The following is a 25,107-nucleotide window of genomic DNA, read 5'->3' on the forward strand; positions in this document are numbered from 1 at the left end:
TCGTATATTAGAAATTTATTCGAAATGGATTCGATAAAAATAAATAAATAAATGCTATGGTTCTCAGTAACAACAGGAAAAGTGCCGTATATTAATGCACTTAAGCCCAAAAACTCCACAAACAGACGTGGTGGCAAAAAGAAAATAACTTGCACTATTGGTAATTTAGTTGTAACTCTTGCCACGAGGGATAGTTTGAAGTCATCAAAGGCCAGCTGAAATCAAAAATGTAGTATCAGCGACGACTGTACGGCGTCGATTGTACATATGTACAACAAGAACCTAACAGGCAGAACAGCTCGTAAAGTTCCTCTGCTCAAACAAGAAAATTTAAGAAAAAGGAAAAGTTGTGCTCAAGAGCACAAGTCAGGGTGTGAAGCAGAGATTATGAAAAAATGGTATAACATCCTTTGGAGCGATGAAACTAAAATAAATTTATTTGAAAAAAATGCGAAATGGCAGACGTCCTATCGGACAAGAGTTCTCACCCGTGTTCACAAAAAAAAAAAAAAAAAAAAAAAAACAGTGAAACACGTTAGTGGCAACATAATGATTTGGGGAGGCTTCTCTTGGTATGCTTTTCCACTTACTGAGGAGAATGCCCCACTTCGGTGGCTCTTTACGCAAGATAATGATCCAAAACACTACTCAATGTTTGTATGTGAATAGTTTTGACAAAATAATGTTAATGTTATGGATTGGTCAAATCAGTTAGCCATCCTAATCCCCATTAAAAACCTTTGGGGAATCGGGAAGGGGCATTCAATAATAAGAAGGACTTATGACAAAAAATCAGAGAACTATGGTATTCCACTCAAAGATACGTGCCGTAGGATTATCAATTCTATGACACAGTAGTTATTGATTATATATATTTATATATACAGTGAAACCTCCCACAAGCGGACACTCACGGTTCCACAATTTTCGTTCGCTTATGGGGAGTGTCCGCTTATGGGGGTTGAAAAAAAAACTCTAAGCTAAAATTACTATCCCACCTCATTAAATATTTTTTTTATATTCTTTTATGCTGCGTTCAGTTTTTTTCATATTTATTGAAAAATATATATGTATGTATGTACATTTTTATATTGGGAACAATGAGTATATTTACACATTTGAATATACATATTTGATTGAACATATTTATATTTTAGGCTTCAAAAATTCATATACCGTAGTCTGTCGTAGATTTTCCTGTTTATGTTTCAGAAAAAGGTTTTCAAGATGACATTCTAAAGCCTTGGCGTATTGAAATCCAGTAATATCGTCTCTTGTTTGTCAATGACAACGGCAATATTATTGTCTTCTGTATTAACAACTTCGTCGATTAACAAAAACTCTTCTGTATACTGACCTTGCCGATTTTCATTTAAAATCTTTATCAAAGCCGCTAGTGTCGATATGGGAATATCATCCTCTGCCTCGAAGTCAGAACATTCAATCGGAGCTTTTTGAAACCCGGCTTCAAAAAACAATTCTTAATTGTTTCTGCCGTTACGTTGTCCCATCAAGATTTAATAAAAAAAACAGCCTCCAAAATGTCAAAAGTTTTTGAAACTCTGTCCATTGGCATGTCTCCTAATTTTGTCAAAATATGTTTGATTATATGGCATCTGTAATGACACTTAAAATTTTGTATTATACCCTGATCGAGGGGCTGACAAACGGATGTTGTATTAGCAGGTAAAAATATCAACTTTATCTTATCTAGTTTAATATCTCGAGGGTGAGTTGTAGCATTGTCCAAAAACAATAAAATTGTTCTCTTCTGGCAGCCCATTTTTTTATCAAGCATTTCTGGCCACTCACACATAATTTCACGAGACATCCAAGCTTTCCGGTTTGACTTTCATTCCACTGGCAAACTTCCTATATTGTCTCTTTTAAAGGCGCGTGGGCATGCTGCTTTTCCGATAACCAATGGCTTTCCTTTATCTCCAACCATATTGGCACACAATCCTCGAAATTAACCTCGGAAGATTCCCCACATATTCTTTTGAAAGTCACATTATGACGCCTACGCTATTTCTCCAACCATCCATTTGACGCAGAAAAATTTTGAATACCTAATTGGCCAGCGATTTCTTTTGCTTTTTCCTTTATAATAATACCCTATATTGGTATATTTTGGCTTCTGGCCTTAACGAACCATTCGAAACTCAAATGGTCAATTTTTGAGCCATCCGCGTTTAAGAACTTTTTCTTTTTGTTGATGTTATCACCGCCCATCCATATTCTTTTAATATCTTTTATTTCAACTATTGTCTATCTACTATCTTTGTTGTCCGTGGATTAGAGTATCGCGTCCGCTTATGCGAGGTTTTTATTGTTTTCTTTACACATTTGTTGAGTGATATATTTTGCTTGTCCGTTACCGAGAGGTCCGCGTCCACTTTCAAGAGGTGATTAGAACAAAAAAAATGAGAAAAAGTGTCCGCGTCCGGTTATTAGAGTGGAATTCGTTCTAAAAACATAAAGCTTGGTTCCTCAGTTTTTGTCCGGTTATGGGGAGTGTCCGCTTATTGGAGGTGTCCGCAAGGGGAGGTTTCACTGTATATATATATGATATGATATATATATATATATATATATAATTGGCGCATACACCATTTTTGGGTGTTTGGCCGAGTTCCTCCTCCTATTTGTAGTGTGCGTCTTGATGTTGTTCCACAAATGGAGGGACCTACAGTTTCAAGCCGACTCCGAACGGCAGATATTTTTTATGAGGAGCTTTTTCATGGCAGAAATGCACTCGGAGGTTTGCCATTGCCTGCCGAGGGGCGACCGCTATTAGAAAAATGTTTTTCTTAATTTTGGTGTTTCAAACCAACGTTCTCTCTGTGAATTCCGAATGGTAATCACGCACCCACCCATTCAGCTACGGCGGCTGCCGTTGATTAAACTTCAATAATTCAAACTGCATCTTTAATAAAATCACTAAGTTCTTTTTGTATCCTATTGTATTTTATTGTATTTCTATTTCGTACCTATTTTAATGGCCACATGAATACATCCTTTTTGATCCCATTGTCACTTGTTTATGTTTTAAATGATCTTTTAATTATTATTTATATTTGTTATATTAATGTATGAAATAAAAACCGCATACAATTGAATACCTGTTATTATTCATTTAAAAAACTTACATTTTTCGTATGAATGTGGGAGAACCTATTTTAATGATCATAAGTGTATACATATTTATATACATGGACATATTATCTAGTGAAAATTAAGCTCGGTTAAATATTTGAAAAATATTGGAAGGTTGTATTTTGTGGTCTAGTTCTCGAATCGAAGACCAAGGTTTTCCTCGTTCATTTTCAAGGTGAGACTGGAAAATGTGATACAATCATTTTCGAATTGCTAACCAAGCAAAATGTTTATTGGGTAGTAACAATTTATTATGGACATATCTACATATGCGTGCGCAATGCGTCAGGGCCGAATTTTATATAGCCGCGCAAGTTTGAGTAAAAATTAATTGGGCTTTGCGTTAGTTTTGGGAAACAAACAAACTCTTAGCGAGTGAGAGTTATAGCTTGTAACATACGACGGACGGGCGGAAGTTTAGTCTTAACATTTAAAAAATGGACGCAATTTTATCCCATCCTAATGTCGAATAAGATAAGGAGCAATTCTCAAAATTCAAATACTTTATCCGCTAGACCTTTATGAAAATCCCGCTTAATAGCAGCTTTGGGGCTTATATGTATGTACTCTAGAATTTATATTCAATATTTCGATTGGACCCGTTGCCTTATGTTTTACATTGGACGAAAAATCCATTTCGTATGGTATATTTTGAGGAGCTGCTAAGAGTTTTAAATATGTTACACTGATTTGCAAATAATTCTCTTGACAAGAAAGATACCACCGCATTTTACACCGATGGGTCTAAGATGAATTGCGGCGTCGTCGCGGGTGTATATTCGAAAGACCTCGAAACTTCCAAGTCCTTTCGTCTGGAGAATTGGAACAGCATGTTTCAAGCAGAGGTTCTCGGAATAAGGGAAGCTTGCAAGATAATCAGAAATTATCCACAACACTATAAAAAGCACGTATTTTTACATATATTCAAATAGCCATCTAAGCTCTAAAGTCACCAACAACCAATGTCGTCAGACAATGCAAAGAAGAATTAAATGCCTGAGCACGCATGACAGACATCACTCTCATCTGCATACCTGGTCATAGGAACATAGAAGGGTGATGAGCTGGCAAGACAGGGGGCTTCCTTTAGAGTATCTGAAGGGGTAGCAGTGGGCTGCCCTCAAAGCGTCTACAAAGGGAGATCTTTTTGCAATTCCAGAAGCAAGTTGTTGACAGATGGACCAACACCGATACCTGCAAAATAGCGAAGGAAACGTGGCCGTTTTAATTGGTTACACTTCGAGTGTCGGACCCTGGTCGCTAACGCATCGTTCTCAAGTATTTTTCAACGGCTGTAAATATTTCAGTGTGGCGTATTTATATAATTATATATGGGTTTGTATATGTACGCGCCAATAATATATTTACATACATATGTATATCTCCCATATTAAAAAAAAAAAAATAAAAAAATAGTCACAACTTTGAAAATGTCGCTGAGCAATTTTTGTGACCACCTCCGTACTTTATTGTTCTTGTTTTGTAATAGCGTTAGTAAAAAAGTTAAAATATATAAATAAATAACGGTATTTACTTACCATTTTCAATCGTTTCCTTGGCGCAGGATATAATTTTGCCTTTGCGCCTCCTGAGATTCGATTCGAAGTTGTTGTCATCGTTAAAATCATCACCAACATCCAAGCCTGCATCCTCTGTGGATTCATGTACATCCTCTGACGACTGACGTTCGGAGGACATGTCGCCGCCGTCGCCGCTGCTTTGTAATAGGTTTTCAAAACTTTTGTTCATAACCTTTTATGCTACTTCACTTTTATGTTTCCCGCTCTTATTATTTTTAATATTCATATGTATATGCTTTATGTTCTACCAAACATTTCTAATCGCAATTATATTTAAAATTCAAATTAGGTTATATGCTTTGTAAGTCACAGTAAATAAGTGAATAAACAATAATATGATATTATTACGACATTTATATCAGCTATCGATAAACGGTTAGCTTTTGGATCACAAAATGTAGATTGGGGAAGATTTGCTAGAGTTTCATCCTAGAATCTAGAATTGATAAAAGTCGAAATTGTTGGGAAAACTAGCACTGAAAGGCACTACACCTTAAAAGAGCGGCGAGTTATCACAATTTAAATCAGTCTGCCCAGTATGTTTCTGGCAAAAAATGTAAATATATAAATTGCCAGAACGGAATCCTGACACCAACTCCGAGGAAGTCATATTAAGCATACCCTATTCGAAAATTTCTTTTTAGATCAAATTCAACAATAGCAAACTCAAACACAGATAACAACCATAAAAATAAAGAGGTCCGTCTGGTGCTTGCTGGTAAATTATAAGACCCATTTTAAAGCATGGTGCCGCATCTGACGAGCATCAGATGTTATACATATACATATATGCATATATGCATTCCAATACTTGAGAAATGACTCTGATGGGGAATGAAATCCGGACAACTTTCAAGGCAAAGAGAACGAAGGTCATCGCTTGCGGTTTTTGTGTTTGGTAATATTCTTGTAAATCTCATGCATGTTTTCGACAACGTTTTAGGAGTTAGAAAAAGCGGGCAATAAATAACATTTCTGGCATTCCTATTGCAGCTACAAAAGGGTCTTTGCTGAAAAACTTGGACTGACAGTCAATACAATAAAATAAAATAAATAAATAATTGGCGTGTACACTTCTGTTAGGTGTTTGGCCGAGCTGCTCCTCCTATTTGTGGTGTGTATCTTGATGTTGTTCCACAAATGGAGCGACCTACAGTTTTAAGCCGATTTCGAACGGCAAATATTTTTTATGAGGAGCTTCTTCATGGCAGAAATACGAGAGCGATTCAATAAGTACCCGTGTTTGATGACAAAGGGAAGTTGGTGTGTCATCGTGTGCTGGCATCTATCAAACGACGGCAAAATACATTTCAGACTGATTGATGGGTTAGTTTGGATTTGGCAGCTATTCGAGTAACACGTGTTTTGTGATTATCGCTAAGATGGAAAAAGAGCAGTATCGTTTGTTTTCGGATGGGAAAAATCGCGAGGAGATAAAAGCAAAATTGGATTTTATCTATGGGGACGCTTCGCCCTCTATGACCACAGGTAGATATCGGTTCAACGAATTTAAACGTGGGTGAGCATCCGTTTTTGATGAGGAGTGGATCGGACGCCCGGCAGACGTGGTTACCGAAGAAGTCACTTAAAACTGATCGAACGAACGAAAGTGCGCGAAGTAACTGAGGTCATAGGTGTGTCGACAGGAACGGCAATTAATATTTCACATGATAAGTTGGCGATGGAAAAATTGTCGGCGCGATGGGTGCCGCGATTGTTCACGGTGGACAACAAACGGATGCGCCTGTTAACTTCGAAGCAGTGTTTGAGTCAATTTAAGCGACATGCGAATGAATTTTTGCGCCGAGTTGTCACCGTTGATGAGACTTGGATTCATCATTACACACCAGAAACTAAGCAACAAATCAAAACACTGGATTTCTCCCGTTGAATCTGCTCCAAAGAAGGCGAAGACAGTCCCATCGGCCGGAAAGCTCATGGCGACGATTGTTTGGGATGCGAACGGCGTCATCCTTATGGTTTTTTTAGAAAAAGGAAGAACAATCACTGGACAATATTAGTTAGTTATTGGATCGCTTTCAAAAAAATTGAAGAAGACACGGCCGTATTTGGCAACAAAGAAGATGCTGTTCCACCACGATAACACACCAAAACTTTCATTCGGAGTTTTCGCCGCCCAACTGCGTGAATTGTGTTATGCATCGCTGCAGCACTCCGAGTATTCATCCGATCTGGCTCCCTGCAGCTTTTTCTTGTTCCCTAACATGAAGAAATGGCTCGCGGGAAAAGATATTTAGTTCAAACGAGGAAATCATCGCCGAGACAGAGACGTATTTTGGAGAGTTCGACATCCCTATTTTTTGGAGAGGTTTAAAAATGACCGGAACGTTGGGAGAAGTGTATCTTTCTAAAACTGTGTTGAAAACTAAAATTTTTTTTTTTTTTTTTTAAATGGTGTCTCCATTTCTAACACGGGTACTTATTGAACTCCCTTCGTGGACTCGGAGATTTGCCACTGCCTACCGAGGCGCGACCGCTATTAGAAAAACTTGTTCTATAATTTTACTTTTTCATGCACGGAGATTCGAACCGCACTCCCGAATGGTAGTCACGCACCAACTCATTCGGCTACGGCGGCCGTCTTTTTTTGAATGCTGATAACAAAACCTAAATTAAAGTCGCTACCCAAATTAATCCCCGTAAAATACTTGGGGCATATACGCAATCGACTTCAAATCGACAATTACCTACAGAGGCCCGTTTTAGTAAAAAGTGCTCACAAGAAAAAAGGCAACCAGAAAAGAAAGTAAATTACTCTAACCGGATAGAATTTTTGAAAGAAATGTACTTGTACGAGCACATTGTTTATATAGAAATAGAAATAAATTGAAATAAATAAAAAATAAGTAATAAATGATAAAAGTATATTGCTCATCCAAACAGATATGTTGCAAAATATCGACTTGTTTAACAATTTCAGCAATACGAATTTTAATTATTGCTCAAAATCCCATATCAGAACAACCGAAAACCATTAACACACACACGTATGTACGTACATATGAAATGGTGTAATTAATGCAGCAACACCGAAATTGTGAAAAATTTGCGCAGATTACCACGCAGAATAGAAACGTAGACGCATGCATAAGTATATATATAAACTATTTATATACATATATGGGCATTTAAGGGAGATTATGACTTTTTAAGTGTTACTTTGCCAATGTCTTTGAGACGAAAAGCAAGACATATGACCAGCACACTAAAATTAACTAAAATTAAAGAAAAAATACTGAATCTCCGAGAAAATGTTAATTAAAAATGCTTTTCACGTTATGATATTCTTTTTTCATTCAAATTTATATGAATATTTGTTTTCTCCTACTACTTTTCCTTACCTCACCCAAAAAAAAAAAAAACAAGAAACCTTATTTCATAACACTCTCGCTGCAAACACCGACATTGGCCGCACGCAAAAACGAACTGATTAGGATGGATTCAGTTTTCGAAACAATCGGTAATACGAGGAAAATGATTTTGACTATTATTTTTCACTTTTATTCACATTGTTCATAACATTTTTATAGCAATAGATTGGTAATTTTCAATTATTTACATTTTCTTTGTTGGAATATAAATCACCCGTTAAAAAGTCACCACCGTCAAGCATATAATACCGTCAAAGACTGGTTGGAAGTCACCAACCAAACAAGGCAATAGGGCATTTCGTAAAAGTCATGATGGTGTGTTGAAATTCTATGTTGAGTTCACTGCAGGAATATTGATTTTTTGATTTGACACAAGTGTCAAATACTCGTGGAAATACTCCTTTTGCTATCAAATCCTTATTGGCGAGTGTAAACAATGTAATAACCAGCGAATTGGCCGGTCATTCATCCAATTGTGGGGTGCCATTTGCAGACATACATGACATCACTATAAAGCCCAATCATGTAGCTACGGATACGATAAACACATACATAAGTATGTAATACCTCTAAAGGTATACGGAACAAAAGTATATTTGAAGGAACTTAAATATAAACAAATTTAGAAACTACGTCGCTTTTTTATTCAAAAACGTATTGGTCATTTAGCAGTAAAAATTAATAAGAAGCATCGAAAGATATCCTATCTTTTCGCAAATAATGTTTTAATTTACCCCATTAACTAAACTGTTACGGCATTCGCCGTAGCCGAATGGGTTGATGCGTGACTATTATTCGGAAGTGCGTAGATTCGAATCTCCGTGCAGGAAACAGCAAATTGATTTGAGAAAAATTTGTTTTCTAAAAGCGGTCGCACCTCGGCAGGCAATGGCAAACCTGTATTTCTGTATTAAAACTGTAGGTCCTTCCATTTGTGGAACAAAATCAAGATGCACGCCACAAATAGGAAAAGGAACTCGGTCAGACATCCAAAAATCGCCAATTATAAATAAATAATAAAAAAAACTGTGACGTTTTACAAAAATTATTTCGGAAAAGTGCCTACTCATTAAATTTAGTTGAGGTCACCTTCTGCTGGCTGTTCGCCGGTGATAGAAATCATAATCAAAAATCAATCCCACCGCAATGGGTCCTACTTATGGAAATGTATTGGACAAAACTCTTTCTTATAGTAGCAACACAGATTTCAGATTGTGAGTGCTAAGTCAACCTTTAATTGCAACTATTATGTCTCGATTATGGATTTCTATGAAAAACTCTTGAAGAAATATCTGAGTAAATGCTCTGGAATCACTTGTAGTGGGGATGTTGAGTCAGCAACAGGATTTCTGACCACTAAGCTGATTCAAGCTTACCACAAATCATGCCGTCACGGCATAGACGGAAAATTAGACCTCATGGTGGAACAGATACATTGGTAAACAAAGATGAGGAGAGGGATTTCTTTAAACTGATAAAACAAACTGACTATGAAAAAGTTCCTGGTAGGCAAAAGACTTTTTAAGCGTCCAGAGATGAAATAACTTTTCAGCAGTCCACGATGTTTCCTTGATTCGAAAAGATAAAAACAAATCAACTAAAAACAGCCAAGAAACACTCAAGGCACTGACAGACGTTTATTTCCTGGTTCTACTCGCACTCTAATTGGAGCAGTAAGAATACGACTAACGAGGGGATTTGCATAAAATCTTCCTAGCGGTCTTCCAAAAGGAGAATGCTGTTTTGATTTCGAGACTTTGGAATATCTTTAGAAGCTGTTTCGAGGTTCAGCTAAGTCCTAAAAGCTTGGAGGATGGCATGGTTTGTATTCATAGCAAAACCAGATAAGAACAGCCCCCTTGGTTCCACTTACATAGCCACACAAAAAACCTCTCTATGTTTTCCAGTATTATCCTACACGATCCGTTTTTAAGTTACAGGAAGTAAAACTTTAAGAAACTTATATTCCTTGGGAAGGCAATTTTTCAAAATGAAAGAATGGTCGGAAATTGATAAAAATTTTACTAAAAATGCTGTCGAGATGAGAAAATTTTGAAAAATATAATTCATAAAACCATTTCATTACAAGTTTTGTTCTACTATTTGTACCTAGCAATCTTGTGCTGCATTTTCAAACCTCTTCTCTTGATTTGTGCGATAACTGCTTAAACAATTTTGGCTAAATTAAGAAGGCGCCAATCGCTTTTTTCTCGTATTAAAAGGCGCCAGTTGGACACACCAAGTGAAGCCAAGTCCTTCTTTAGATTTTTCCAACGCAAAGGAGGTCTTCCTCTTCCTTTGCTACCACCAGCTTTTGTCGCAACGAAGTGTTCAGAGCTGCAATATTTGTATCCATTCGGACGACATGACCTAACCAACGAAGCCGGTGAATATTTATTCGTATACAATAGAACGGACATGATGGCAGACTTATGTATATAAAGTTGGTTTGGTTCATTGAAAGAGGAGTTTACTATTCGATTGCCTACTTAGCATAAAGTAGCCGAGATTGCATTTCAAGGTTGACATTATTATCGGTGTTAACGCTGGTTCCTAAATAAATGGAGTCTGCTACTACTTCAAAATCATTACAGCGACATGGGTGCCTATACGCAAGTGCGCCGACTGTTTAGTAGCAGAAGTTACTTAGTCTTATCCTTGCTCATCACCAGACCCATTACCTTTGATACTTTATCCAGCTTAGAAAAGGCAGAACTAACAGCGCGGTTGTCAAGGCCTGCCATCATTGGCATACGCCAACAATTGTACGCTCTTATAATAAATGCGGCCTGAGCGATTAAATTCTGCGCCACGTACAATTTCTTCCAACGTCGGGTTAAAAAAATTACACGACAGTCATCCTATCTGAAATCTCATTTGGCAAGAATGATAGAAACAAGATTCAGCCAATCAAAGTGCGTGCCGTCACATTGGTACAGCAGTTGCCTGACAGAGTTGTGAAAATGAGAACAAGAGTTCAAGAAGAAATTACACAAACAACACGGATAAAGAGTGCACAAGTGCGACATCACACACACAGCGATTCTGTGAAATTCGCTGAGAGCAAGCTAGCGGTACCACGATCGGCGAGACCTTATTATTTTCTTCATCGTACTCATCGGGAGAGGTCCTTCTCAATTCTGAATAAAAAAAGTAACTTCGTTTGAGTAATTTCGACTGTCACGCCACCGGAGACTCGGCAGCAGAGTTCTCCTCATTCATTTCACACATATTCACACACTCGACCAATCATCGTTATTCAGACGACAACATGAACGGAGGTTAGGTTAATTTTTTTTTATATCAGCAACAAAATCGGTTTTTTCGTAAACAAACCGCTGTCATGACCCATGAGAAGTCAGCCAATCAGCTGATTCTTTCAAATGCTTGGTCCAAAACACTACAATGTTAATCTTTCTAGTCTCTTTTTGTATCTTTGGACACAAGAACTAGCTACTGTTTGAACTAGCTATACTTTTTGCCAGGTATGCACGTGGATATGAGAAATACATACATATATGAGATAACAGCCGACAATGATAATACATTTCACTGACGGCTTGCAGATTATTCGTCGGCATCTATAATACTGTTTAATGAAAAAATGAGTGAGAGTGCGGATTGAGTTTACTTTCGACGTAATACATCAGTCGGCCATATGTTTTTGGGGTCGGTCAATTCGAAGCCAAGGCATATTTCATCAGTAGTCGGGTGTAGGGCGGAGCTCCTCTTCCTATTGATGGTGGGCGTCTTGATGTTTTAAACAAATGCAGGGACCTACAATTTTAAGCCGACTTCAACGGCAGATATTTTTTATGAGGAGCTTTTTCATGGCAGAAATACACTCGGAGGTTTACCATTGCCTGCCGAGGGGCGACCGCTATTAGAAAAAAACTGTTTTCTTCATTTTGGTGTTTCAACGAGATTCGAACCTACGTTCTCTCTGAATTCTGAATGGTAGTCACGCACCAACTCATCCGGCTACGGCGACCGTAGAAAGAGTTTAACACGACGGTAAATAGTAATCGTTCGGCATTTTTTATTTTTGGTATATATCTTTACTACCTTTATAACTTTACCTATTCCTTTTTCCTGTTTCTCCTCCTTACCCCTTCAATAGTATAGGGTGCATGAGAACATTAGATGTCGATAACTATGGCTTGACAGCTGAGAATGGCAAACTTTATTGATATTTCTACTCAGTAAGATTTGACAAGTCATCATGAATCGTTTAACGCCAGAACAACGCAATTCTCTGTGGAAAAAAATAAATTTATTCGCGAAGTACATAGAGCACACTGCCGGCATCATCGGTCCACCTTGCTTCGAAATGAGCAAGGAGCTGCCGTTACGGTGAGTGACGAGCGCCATGCTGAGTTTTTATTTTCAAAAATTAATCAACGATATTTGGTTCTAACAAGACGGCGCAACTTGCCATCAGCGCACTTAATCGATTTGTTGGACTGATCGAATAGTCGTAGCCGCCGAGAACATATGCCAGATATATATATTCAAAAATTAAATGGCATGAAATTATCTACCAAATTATTCCAACAATATTTCTGCTTTGTATTATCATTTTAAGTTCTCAAGCTCTCAAAAGAACACCCGATATAATAATCGTCCATGAGCCCTCTTATGGGTGACTGTATAACTTAAGCTAAGTGCCAGGTCTACATAAACACCAAATATAGATATCGCAAAATCCATTATTATAGATGAACGGTGAAATGTCCCACTATTTGCATTTCTGTTTTACAAAATATTATATTTTCAGACGTTAAAAGGAAATAACTGGAAACTATTCATTTTTTAATAAATCATGATTTTGTCAATTACAAAAAAGGGCAATTAAATTCGTGCACGTACTTAGCACTTCGGACTAACTTTGCTTGCTCATTTGTGTTAGGAGAACGTGGAAAACTTGTATTCAAAAAAGTAAACCTATGAAAATTAATCAAGTACCAATAAAAGTAAGTCTTACGAAACAACTACCCATGATCGCTATTCTTTTATTCAAAATACAATTGGCTTTCATATCAAATTCATTTATTTTGTCTTGTAATTTTTTGTAATGAAGAAAAATGAAATTCATGTGTTAAAAATGTCAATTATAAAGTCTGCTAAAATAATTAGCAGCAATTAAACAGAAACCAAATAAATTCAAGCTGCATATGTAAAATGCGTATGTAGGGTTTTTTGTGTAATAAATATATAAGTATTTATATTTGGAAGTGTCACTTTAATCCCACTCTTCCTCCTCCTCCAAAGGAGTAGGCCCTGCCGAGGTAATGAAGTTGTCATCAGACTGAAAATGGAATTTGTATGTATTATTAAAAGATTCTTAAAAACAAAAGATTGTGTAAAAAAGGTGGGCAGATTATTATACTAAAGCAATAAATATTAAATATTATTAATAACAACATAAGAAGCAGTCCAAAAGTCTTCCATTCTTTTGAGACACGTTTTATGACTAACGGGCTACACATATTCTGTGGCATAGTAAAGCGAAGAAGTGTTCATTATTTGTATTTAACCCTTTTGCATCATTCGACGGAATAATCCGCAAACAAAAACTCTCTCTTATCACAAAGAGCGGAGTAATCCTCAATAAATTTTTTTTTGTATATATTTTTGAAATAAAATTTTGATAATCCTGTAAAATTATTTTTCATTAGAACAAACTATAAAAGTATTGCCGATGCATGGTATTTTGAGTACAGCGCGCATTTCGAGCGGTGATGCAAAAGGGTGAAGAGGCTTCTTTAGCTATTTTAGTTAATTCTATTGTTGAATAACAAAGTGGGATTTTAGCTCTGCCTCACCAAGTCCAGCTAAGGACAGTGTTCCAATAAATCTAGGAAAAGTGTTGTTCCTATGGTGATGGATTAAAGGCACAGTGGCGCTAGACGAGGTACCTTGCTACGGGTATGTTCACCGCATTCAATAACTACAGCAATGTTGCGACCCTTTTAGTTTTTTGATGACCTGTTGCTGATACTCAGCTTACTAACTACCGCAATATTGCAGAAGTATGGATCAATAACTTCGTTTCATTTGAAAACTCAATAAAGAGTTCATCTTAGGGTGTTACAAATTATAATGTGAATGCGATGACAGTAGAAAATACGAATTCGTTGATTTAAGTATAATAATATGATCACCCGCTGCAAATTTAAAAATTGTTTACCTGCACATTTTTTCGTACGTCCCGACCGCCAAACCTACTACTACCTGAACTACCCAGTCCATCGCCACCTCCACCTCCACCTGAACAGCATCGGAGAAATTCGGGCACTTCCTGTGATGCGCCTTCAAGAATTTTCACTAAATCACTTGCCATAGCCGCATTTTGATCGGGATCAAAGAAACTAGTTGCACGCCCATTGTTGCCAACTCGACCTGTACGACCAATACGATGGACGTATTCGTCGATGGAACTTGGAAGATCATAGTTGATGACGTGCTTAACGTTCTTAATATCTACAACATAAAATTCAGATTTAACAAATTGCAACATAAATAGTGTTCGAGCCATGTTTACTTACCTAGGCCACGCGCAGCGACTGATGTTGCTATCAGCACTTTCATCTTTCCAGACTTGAAGTCTGCTAAAGCCATTTCTCGTTGACGTTGTAACCTATCGCCGTGTATAGAAGTTGTAGGAAATTCGGTTTCCGATAGAAGGGACGCAAGGAAATCTGCTCCACGCTTCGTTTCAACAAAGACAATGGTGCCATCACTACTTTCGCTCAGCAATTCCTATAAAAAAGCAGATTTATATTAAATAACAATCATTGATTTACAGTGGAAATATACACAATTACCATTAATTTGGAACGCTTCTGAAATTTTTTCACTTCGAAAATCTCTTGGGTGACATCGGAGCACGCGCCGCCTACTACACCAATGGTAATGAATATATAGTTGGACAAAAAGGCGCCAGCTAAACGCTGTATCTCCTCGGGGAAAGTAGCAGAAAACATCAAATTTTGTCGTTCCTCCATTGGTCGCATTGTCGGATGATTCATCACGGTATTTACACTGTCTTTAAAACCCATATCCATCATACGGTCGGCCTCATCCAGCACTACATAGCGCGTTTCTTCAAATGTTATGAAACCCTTTTCAACAAAGTCCAATAAACGACCCGGAGTGCATATCAAAATGTGACATCCTTTTGCGATATTTTCGCCTTGATGTTTGCTTGAAGTGCCCCCGTAAACAATGCTGATCTTCAAATAAGAGCCCAGCGCAAACTTTCGAGCTTCAGAGAAAATTTGTATTGCCAACTCGCGTGTTGGAGACACAATTACCGCCTGCGGTTTACCGATTGACAAATCACAACTTTCTCCTAGGATGCCATTGATGATTGGAAGCAAGAATGCGGCCTGGGAAAAAAAAATAAAACGGCGTATATTTATATACATAGCTCATAGACATGCGTTATTTCTCAAAACTAAAGCACCATCTTTTAGAATTTCAAATAATAACAAATTAATTAATAAAATATTAATAAATAATAGAAAATAACAGAAATAATTTTTTAATTTTAGAAACAAATATTTTCTTATAATTTTTTAATTTTTCCATTTTTTTAATTTTTTAATTTTTCTTTTATAATTTTTTAATTTTTTTAATTTTATTCTTTTTTTAATATTTCTTTTTATTTCTTTAATTTTTTAATTTTTTTTTTGTGATTTTTAAAATTTTTTTTATATTTATTTGTTTTTTAATTTTTTTTATTTTTAATTAATTCAATTTTTTTAAATTTTTTTTATTTTTTTTAATTTTTTTTATTTTTTAATTTTTTTTTATTTTTTAATTTGTTTTTTAATTTGTTTTTTAATTTTTTCTTTGATTTTTGTTTTAATTTTTTTATTTTTTTGTTATTTATTTTTAATTGCTTCTTATTTTTTTAATTTTTTTTTTAATTTGATTTTTTTTTTTTTTGAAAATTCCATATATTTTGTGCGGGGAAAAATTTATCGAGTTGTAGAAACGTACTAATAGAAATAGTTTACCACAAAAAATCATTGTTTAAAATAAAAAGGATACAAATGGAAAATTAATTTAGTATTTCGTAGCAACTCTTTGTTTTATGACTTTTTCATATCTTCGATGTATTGAATTTACTTAATTTGCACATTTATCAGGAGAAATTGAGTACCTAAACTTCGGAATTCAGGTCCACATTTCTTCTCTATTTGTGAGTTTGAAAGGTCCGATCATCTTTTTTAGTTCCGCCCAAAAATGGTCAATTGGGTTTGAGTTACGATACTACGACGACCATTTAAAATATTCATTTTTTCTTTTTTAAACCACTCCATATGCTAATTTTGATAAATACTGGGGATAGTTTTCCTGCTAAAGTTCCCATATTAGGGACATTTCTTCTATTGTATTAGGGAGCATTAACCGCATTGAATATTCGAACATACTCCACGGCATATAATATATTTTATCTTTTGCCTGAAATATTGCACCTACTCGCTCCTTTGAAAAGCATCCCCACACCATTATTGATCCACCACCATGCTTTGCTGTATTTCGTATATTTCAGACCGAATACTGGCTTGTGAGTCGTCGAACATATTGTTTTGCGTTAGATCCCGACATATGTTTTAATTTTTGTGAAAAGATGTTTTCTTGCAAATTGAAACCTTTTGCTTCTGTTCTGTAAACTCAACAACGTTACTCTTCTGGATGTTCTTGCTGCTATTAATCGCTTCTACCAACCTGTATCGAACTGTCCGACTTGTAACTTGCAAATTTAGCTCAGTTTAAAGCTCGTTTTGCTATAACGTATGAGTTTTTTGTTTTATCTTCCCAGAATTTTACCTTTTCTTCCTTGAGCTTCAACTTTCAAAAAAAAAGGATGTGTGGGAAAACAACTCCTGGATTTTGAACCATGATAAGCACCGTCGCACAGTGTCAACATTATCAGAGCATTTTTAAAAGCTAAAGATCCCTAATTTTTTGGTAACGACATCTTTTTTTGCTGTTTATTATTTAACTTCTATTACTAACGGTACTTAAAAGGGCGTTTGCGTAGTTAACGTGAGGTTAACGCAATAACTATAAATGAATGTAAAAATTTAATACAAGCGGTAGGATATTTTACGAGATTTATTACGATACAAAACAAATTGAAAGTATTCGATCAAAGGGAGTGTGACATCGCCATTTATTAATGGAGCTAGGCCACGAAAAATTTTAATTTTTGAATACTACAGGGTCCGGCACTCGAATTGTAACCACTTAAAATGGCCATAAATTTAGTTTGGAAAATTACTTTTATTCAATTCAAAGTAAAAATCTATTTACTTTTGTTCGATATGACCACCTTTTGCCTTGACTATGGCCTTGAGACGGTTCAGAAACGAATCCCAACTTGCCCGAATGTTACTTGCAGGTATTTTGGCCACTCGCGAACAATGACGTTTTTCAGCGCCTCGAGACTGGTGAATCTTTTAGTTCAGACCTTGCTCTCCAAAATGGCCCAAAGAGAATAATCCATCGGATTTGCGTCTGGTGAATTTGAGAGCCATTATGTGGACATTATGAAGTTGGGAACGTTGTTTTTTAACTATTCTTGGTTTACTCGAGCTCTATGAGAGGGTACGGTGTCCTGTTGAAACGTTCATGGTCTGCCAACCAAATGTTTGTCTGCCCACGGCTTCAGAGCAGTCTCCAGAACATTTCCCCGATAATATTTCGCATTTACCTTGACGCCAGGCTCGATGAAAACAATTGGAGAGCGCCCATCTGCGGTTACAGCGGCCCAAACCATTACTTGTGGCGGGTGCTGCCTCCTGGTGGTTAATCGATGACTCAAGTTCTCGTATGAACGATCAAATAAACCCTATCGTTTTGGAAGTTTACGAATAGCTCAATTTGAAAAATTTTCTCGTCAGAAAACACAATGTTCAGAAATTGACCGCTTTCGGCCAAGCGAAGCAACTTTTCGCTTTCTCAAGTCCGACTTGTTGGGGCTCTGATGTGAGATCACGCGGCGCCTTTTGTATCTTTTAAGGCTTGATTTTGAGATCATTTCTCAGTATTCGGCGGATGCTAGGTTCAGATATTTTCAGTTCTTTCCCCCATTTGATTGACACTTCGTCGGAGATTTCACTCCAATCGCTTCTTCACTTTTTGAACCATTTCAGTGACGTTGGAGTCTCTTCATGACCACCTCCATGACGTTGCGCGATGCTACCAGTATCATTGTAAGGAGTAATGGTGCTGTAAACAAAAACTTTATTTACTTTAAGGAGCTCGAGCTCACGAACAATCGCCGGTTGTGACTTTCCAGCCAAATATAATGCAATCACACTATTAGGTTTGAAATCCATTAATGATTTTCTTTTTTCGCGTTTACTCTCGGCATAATGCTTCCGCGCGCTTGTAAACAATACTCTGGACTGTCATTTAGCCAACTAACAGACAGCTGATGTCCGTGCATGAGCTGCGCGAGCGGTCTGAAGGTGGTTACATTTCGAGTGCCAGACCCTGGTTTGCTCAGTAAGTGGCTTCCTTAGCTAGACACTGGGTTGCTAGCTCTAGAAATTTTTAGTAAATAAAAGAGGGAAAAAACATTTGTAGAAAATATATTTAATTTTCGAAACGGTATGCTAAGGAGCAACAATTCGCTGAAGAGTTTGTATCAGTATGCCCAGGACTAATATGGCATGACACATTCACAACTACTGGGAAAAGCTTATTGCATGTACAAAGCACGTGAATGCCAGCGCCGACGGCAAAGCAATCAGCTCTTTTCAAAACAGGAATGTAGTTAGTAATGTAAAGATAATCGTGACTTGGAGGTCAAAACCGGAAACTTACGTGGGCAAAGCGTAGTAAAATAAGGTGTAAACATGTTCACAGTTTGTTTTTCAGTCAAACAAATGTATCATGAATCCATTTCTTCTATGAAAGTATTCATCATGACCCTATTTTGCTTGGGTAACATAAGAGGATCATATACGCGAAACCTTGCGTTCGGTTTGAAATTTAAAAATTGATTTACAAAATATAATGTTGGATTAAGTGAAACATTTTTTTGTTTTAAAATCAGGCTTGGCAATTTCCGCTAATAACTTCTAACTATTTGAACCATATATTTATTTATACATTTATACATATAAATAAATATATGGGCATATATGGATGTATTTTATATTGTCCATAAAATATATCATTGGCATTGAAATATAAATTAAAATTTATTTTTCAAGCCGTTCGCTGTTTGGTTCCATTTAACTAGAAAAATACTCTTTGCTACCATTTTTATCAAAAAGGATTTAATTTGTCTACTTTTTTCACCTTCTTAATTGCAACTTTTGTAAGGGAGTGCCAAAAATCGAATGCCACAAGTGAGAAAACCTTTAATATTTGAATCATGATGATGGTGAGTATTTTTCGTATCAATATTTTTATAAAAAAAAATGCTGTATAATTTTTATTGTTGCACAAGGTGTAGGTATGAAATGTTTTAAGTTGTTTTTTTTTTGTTTGAAATTCTTTAAGAGGTATTTTAGTTTTGGTCAATACTGCACATGTGAATGCAAGGCTAAACTATATATAAAATTGGTGCTCACCGTTTTTCCGGAACCCGTTTGGGCACATGCCATTAAATCTCTTCCATCCATAATTACTGGAATGGCGGTTTTTTGTATAGGTGTTGGTACCTTATAACCGGACTTACGAACGTTATCCATGATCAAATCACGCAAGCCCGCAGTTTCAAAACTCTTAAGTGGGGGTGGCGCATTCTCACCTGACACCTGGTAAATAAAAATAAAACATCACAATATATTATTATACAAAATTCAATTATTATATATTTGGGCACGTATAATGCATTACCCGGACTGGAATATTGTCGTATTTGGAAAAGTTGATTCCCGATGAAATTCCGCTACTAAAGATTTCATCTTCATTATCGGTAGGTTCTGGTGGTATGTAAAATTCGCGTTGTTTTTGTTCGCCTTCATTTTCGCCTTTATTATTGTTAAAGCCTTGGTCATCACCATGTCTATCCCCATTAAAACCATTACGCTCGCCGAAATTATTGCGGCTTCCGCGACCTCCACGCCCACCACCGCCCCGACCTCCACGGCCACTATGAAAACCACCGCCATTGCGCTCTCCATTTGCTTTAAACGTGAGTCATTTGTGTATATTTGTTTTTAATTAATTTAACAGTAATAATAGCGGTGAGTAAGGAAATACAAAACATAAAAGAACTTAAATGTTAAATTAAGCACAAACACAAAATTAATTAAAATATTTTCGACTCATTGCAGGCATTTTGAGCAATTCATTTCAATCACGTAGAAGTTGATTTATTTAGAAACTGTATGCTTGATTCAAATGACAAGAAATTCCAAGTGCAAAGAAATCACCATTTCAACAGTTTGATTCTCTTTCGTACATTTTTGCTAAGATTTTAGGCAATGATACTAAAAACATTGATAAGGCAGAATTTTTTTTATTCAGGAAAATATTATGTCTAATGTTTACATATCAGTATGAAAACACAACATTTGCATGAGATACATGAAACAATACAAGGAATGAAGCGACAGTCCAAATACCCTTATTTTCTACAAATTCAGCTACGGCCAACTAATTAGCAACTATAAGCAGGACGTCACTTTTAAAAATAATAAGCAAATCTATTTTTAAAGAATCCAGATATTGGATTAATTGCCATCACTTTCTTATTATTTAGTTAAAGTAACGCAAATTTTTGGTGAAATTCCAGGCTAATTGAAAGATATAATATATTTACAAAAAAAAAAGTATTATATATATATATATATATACATATAATTGGCGCGTACACCCTTTTTGAGTGTTTGGCCGAGCTGAAATACACTACTCGGAGGTTTGCCATTGCCTGCCAAGGGGCGACCGCTATTAGAAAATTATTTTTCTTAATTTTGGTGTTTCACCGAGATTCGAACCGATGCTCTCTCTGTGAATTCCGAATGGTAGTCACGCACCAACCCATTCGGCTAGGGCGGCCGCCCAGCTAGAGACTAATGAAAGGGCGCAAAAAACAAACGCAACTTTTGATCGGCACATAGTAATTATTTGCAAAAATACCCATTCAAATCATCGAAGGCAATAGTGACAGAAATCGAAAAGCGAGTTAGCGCTCAAGCGATTCGTTTGTATTGCTTAATGATTAAATAAAATTCATATTAAGAGAACTCTATAAGACTTGTTTTTTTTATACTATGCGAGCTCGGCGGTTGGCCTTTCTTAAATTTTCCATGATTCAATTGACTTTTGCACTGTTGGGTGGATGCCCAGAGCGATGGCCAGCTTTAACAACGAAATATTCCGAACGAACTGATCATTTCCCTGTTATATTTTTAGTGACTGCATAAAATACGCAAATAATTCGAAGGCAGATAACCTTTATAATGGCATGCCCTTTGCCCTGTGGTTTTACCAGTTGCAATATACGAGTACAGCAGCGGACACTAAACTAGTAGTGCGCACTTACCAAATGCATAGCTTCAATTTTGCATCCTACGCGATAAAAGTATACATTTTTCGAAATTTCAATCTAAATCTTTAATAAGTTAACTATTACCGTTTTATTATTGAACTAGTAGACTCTGCTGCATGTGAAATTTTTAACGAACGGTGAAATAATAAAAGTTTAAAGAAATTACGAACAGTGTGTTGTGTATGGCAAAAGTCAGGACAATTCTTGTGCGCATTTTAAGCCTCCTAATTGTCAAGTCAAGCTGCAATGCTAAACAAACAGCTGCGGTGTTTCATTAGAAGACTCTTGCGTATGTGCGAAAATCATTTTCGGTTCAATGATTTTATTTCTTGCCCATCGCAGGCAAGTACTTTTAAGAAGGCGTGTTTATTCCCATGCGATTCCTCACTCACTAAAGCCTCTGACGCAACTAAGTTAGCAGTCAAACCCTTAGACTGATCTCGAGAGAGCGGTATGGCGTAACAAACTTAAGAATAATAATGAACTATAGTTCCACGAACAGTCGGTTCTACGTTACCAGAACGACCCGAATTTATATCCGCATATGCATTCTCTGCACGTGTATGGGTAATATTTATGCTGCTACAACAACAAACCTAAAAATAATAATGAACTGTAGTCCAACGTTCAGGACAGTCAAACCACGAAAAACATGAGAGCCTTTCATGGACTCGTTGTGTAGGAACAATCAAAAGTAAAGGTCATGGCACCAAATACCAAATAATTTCCATGTGGTGTGCTAAATATTTATAATAATTACGTTTTTATGTCAAATTTATGTTTTTTTCGTTCACTACTATTTTACTGCTCGAAGTAGTTTTTATGTAAATTGAACTTATATGTTTATGATGCCCACACTCACCAACGTAAACGTACGCCCATATCAGCTGACACAATGAAACTAATGGGAGCCCGGTGTAAATCAATTCTCACCACCGTCCCGTTCCGTAGTATCGTAGATCGTTCTTTCCTCGTGTCAGGTAATACGGGCCTAGTTTTACGTTGGTGAGTGTGAGCATCATTAAAGTCTGTACGTAAATATACGTAAAGGTGGGTCGGTCCAAATATATTTATTTATGAATAATAAGAGTATTTTCCCGAAATAGAGTAGTCTCCGAATGTCGCAAAAATTATGGCTTGCATTCGACGATGTTCACTAAACATAAAAAAAATAAATCTATGTAAGACAACGCTAGCTCGCCATCTACAGAAACTTGTAAGAGGCATCGTATGAAAATCGCATGCTTAGAAACAATAAACAAAATAGCAAAAACAGGTTGTATAACCCAAAATACTATGCACGGTTCACGTAGTAGCATCGGGTGGAGCGCAAACAAACCTACCGAAACCCTAAAATACACAAGAAAAACCGGCTTATTACAGCAAAGAAAAAAACAAAACGTTTCTACCCACGCAACGGAACCCAAAAGTTATTACTAAAACAAATGTTTACGTCCCTGCGCTGCTACTAATTAGTTGACCGTATGCATGTATATATAAGTAAATTTTTAATTTTTAACGCACTTAGTTATTGGCCTTTTAACGAAAAAGCTGCCTACAGAATTAAAATTTACCAAATTCAAAAATCACGAAAAATAAGTAAAAGTGGTGAAAAAGGATTAAATTATGATAAAATTAGTTGGCTGATATTTTTGCACACGCTACGTCTACATGTCCACGAAATACACATGTATGTATGTATTTAAAAACATTTTGATATAGCCCCTGGTGACGCTCAAGCATGCATGTCCAGCAGGCTTATATGTGTGCGTGCCGGGTGACACTAGTACTTGCTTCGAGTCACACATACTTGTTGTCGGCTTTTGCATGATGAAAATCAAAAATTTTAGATATTAGCGTCAAGCACCCGACACGCACACGTATAAGCTGCAGAATATGCATGCTTGAGCGTCACCAGGAGCTAATATACTACGAAAATACACATTTAAGCTGAAGCCTTTTGTCTCACGAAAGTTTGCACCGTTAAGTTGATTAGAAATTATGGATTGTACAAGTATAGAATTGATAAAGGAATAAAAAAAAATTAGAACAAAACTTTAACAATGACTTCTTGTTTACGTATGCAATCAGATTAATCCAACAAATTGTCCATTATCATTTAGTTGTATAATTCCGGCAGTCTGAAGTTCTACTAAAAAATAAAAAGCAACAGCGGCAAGGCGTTTATTTTTTATCCAAGACTTCTTAGTGATATTGAAAGATACATTGCGGATAATCTCTTGCAATATATTCATTTTGATTTGTAAGACTTCAACGTCAGTATCAAGAAGCGCGTTCACATCATAGGCATAAGTTGATGACAAGAATGCTGCCGATTCTTGATTACAAACTTGTAGCAAGCGTTTCCATTCTGTTAAATTATCCATAATCGTTGAGATCGACTCGATATGCTCAAATACGAAGCGTCCAGGTGATGGCTGTTGCATAATAGCTTGTTGTGTTTTCTCTACTTGATTGGAATTATGCGTTACATCTTCAGTCATGTAGCACTCAGCGTGAATCTCTGCTGGCGCGATGCCAAATGAGTTACCTATTGGTAATTGAGCTTGCAATATACTAATATTCTCAGCAATTTCGTCCCTTATATTCTCGACTGGTCTAGTAGCAGTTGGTCGTTTCGGTATATGGTGACGCTTTTTGCGTCTTTGTGGCACTACGTCCACATAGTGTAGATTAGTTTTCCGTTTACGGAGCACATCAAACCAATTCCTAGGTGGAAGATCTTCAGAAACTTCTGCAATAGAATGTGGACCACCTCGTGCTTCTAACTGTAACGATCTACTAATTGGCTTAAAGGCAAGTTCAGTGCTACCATCATTTGCCTCATTTAAGTCATTCGAAACTCTGTCGTCCAAATGACGGAAAGGTGTTGATGAAGTTTCAGCGCCCCTTAAAGTACGCCGTAATATTTTGCGCTGGAATTCTTCTTCGCGTATGGAAGGTAAAGTTGCAATTCTGGATTGTGGTACAGATGCAATTCTGGATTGTGTCGAGCGGGGTACAGTGGAAGAACCAAATTGATTCTCATCCGTAATAGTCAATATATTTGCAGGAGGTTGAATAGTATCCGGTGTGAAAAACGTGTCGTCAGCTAATAATTCAGGCAAACCGGTGCTCCCTTGTAGACTGTTTTGGCAACAAATAAATTATATTGTTCATCAGTAAAAAGTTGTAGCGGTATTACAAAGCAAGATTGTCTAAAGTTTATTTAGTACTGCCATAAGTTCTATTACAAAATTTTCCAAGCAGCAGACTTTCAAATTTTAAATTAAAAGCTCGGGTTATTCCATTTTTTTCGATAAATGTTTAAAATCTCGGTGAAACACTAAAATGAAGAAAAAGTTTTTTCTAATAGCGGTCGCCCCTCGGCAAGCAATGGCAAACCTCCGAGGGTATTTCTGCCATGAAAAAGCTCCTCACAAAAAATATCTGC

The 25,107-nt window shown here is 36.5% G+C and overlaps 2 protein-coding genes across 6 annotated transcripts in view; both read right to left on the reverse strand.

The window, feature by feature from the left end:
- LOC129248445 (uncharacterized) overlaps positions 1 to 4,960 on the reverse strand; it is a 79,415-nt gene extending 74,455 nt beyond the window's left edge. Inside the window, exon 1 of the mRNA XM_054887995.1 lies at positions 4,695 to 4,960. Within this exon, the coding sequence (XP_054743970.1) occupies positions 4,695 to 4,905 (211 nt within the window). The 5' untranslated portion in view covers positions 4,906 to 4,960. The remainder of the gene's footprint in view (positions 1 to 4,694) is intronic.
- Positions 4,961 to 13,160: 8,200 nt separating this feature from the next.
- The window catches only part of LOC129247822 (ATP-dependent RNA helicase vasa), a 44,781-nt gene continuing 32,834 nt past the window's right edge, over positions 13,161 to 25,107 (reverse strand). For all 5 annotated transcript variants that reach the window (XM_054887138.1, XM_054887141.1, XM_054887137.1 and 2 more), the window contains exons 5-10: positions 19,997 to 20,286; positions 19,729 to 19,914; positions 14,956 to 15,519; positions 14,677 to 14,890; positions 14,319 to 14,611; positions 13,161 to 13,436 (exon numbers count right to left, since the gene is read on the reverse strand). In XM_054887138.1, coding sequence (XP_054743113.1) covers positions 13,371 to 13,436; positions 14,319 to 14,611; positions 14,677 to 14,890; positions 14,956 to 15,519; positions 19,729 to 19,914; positions 19,997 to 20,286 — 1,613 coding nt within the window. In that variant the 3' untranslated portion in view covers positions 13,161 to 13,370. The remainder of the gene's footprint in view (positions 13,437 to 14,318; positions 14,612 to 14,676; positions 14,891 to 14,955; positions 15,520 to 19,728; positions 19,915 to 19,996; positions 20,287 to 25,107) is intronic.

The sequence above is a fragment of the Anastrepha obliqua genome, chromosome 5 (genome assembly GCF_027943255.1).
Source record: "Anastrepha obliqua isolate idAnaObli1 chromosome 5, idAnaObli1_1.0, whole genome shotgun sequence".
Taxonomy (NCBI): domain Eukaryota; kingdom Metazoa; phylum Arthropoda; class Insecta; order Diptera; family Tephritidae; genus Anastrepha; species Anastrepha obliqua.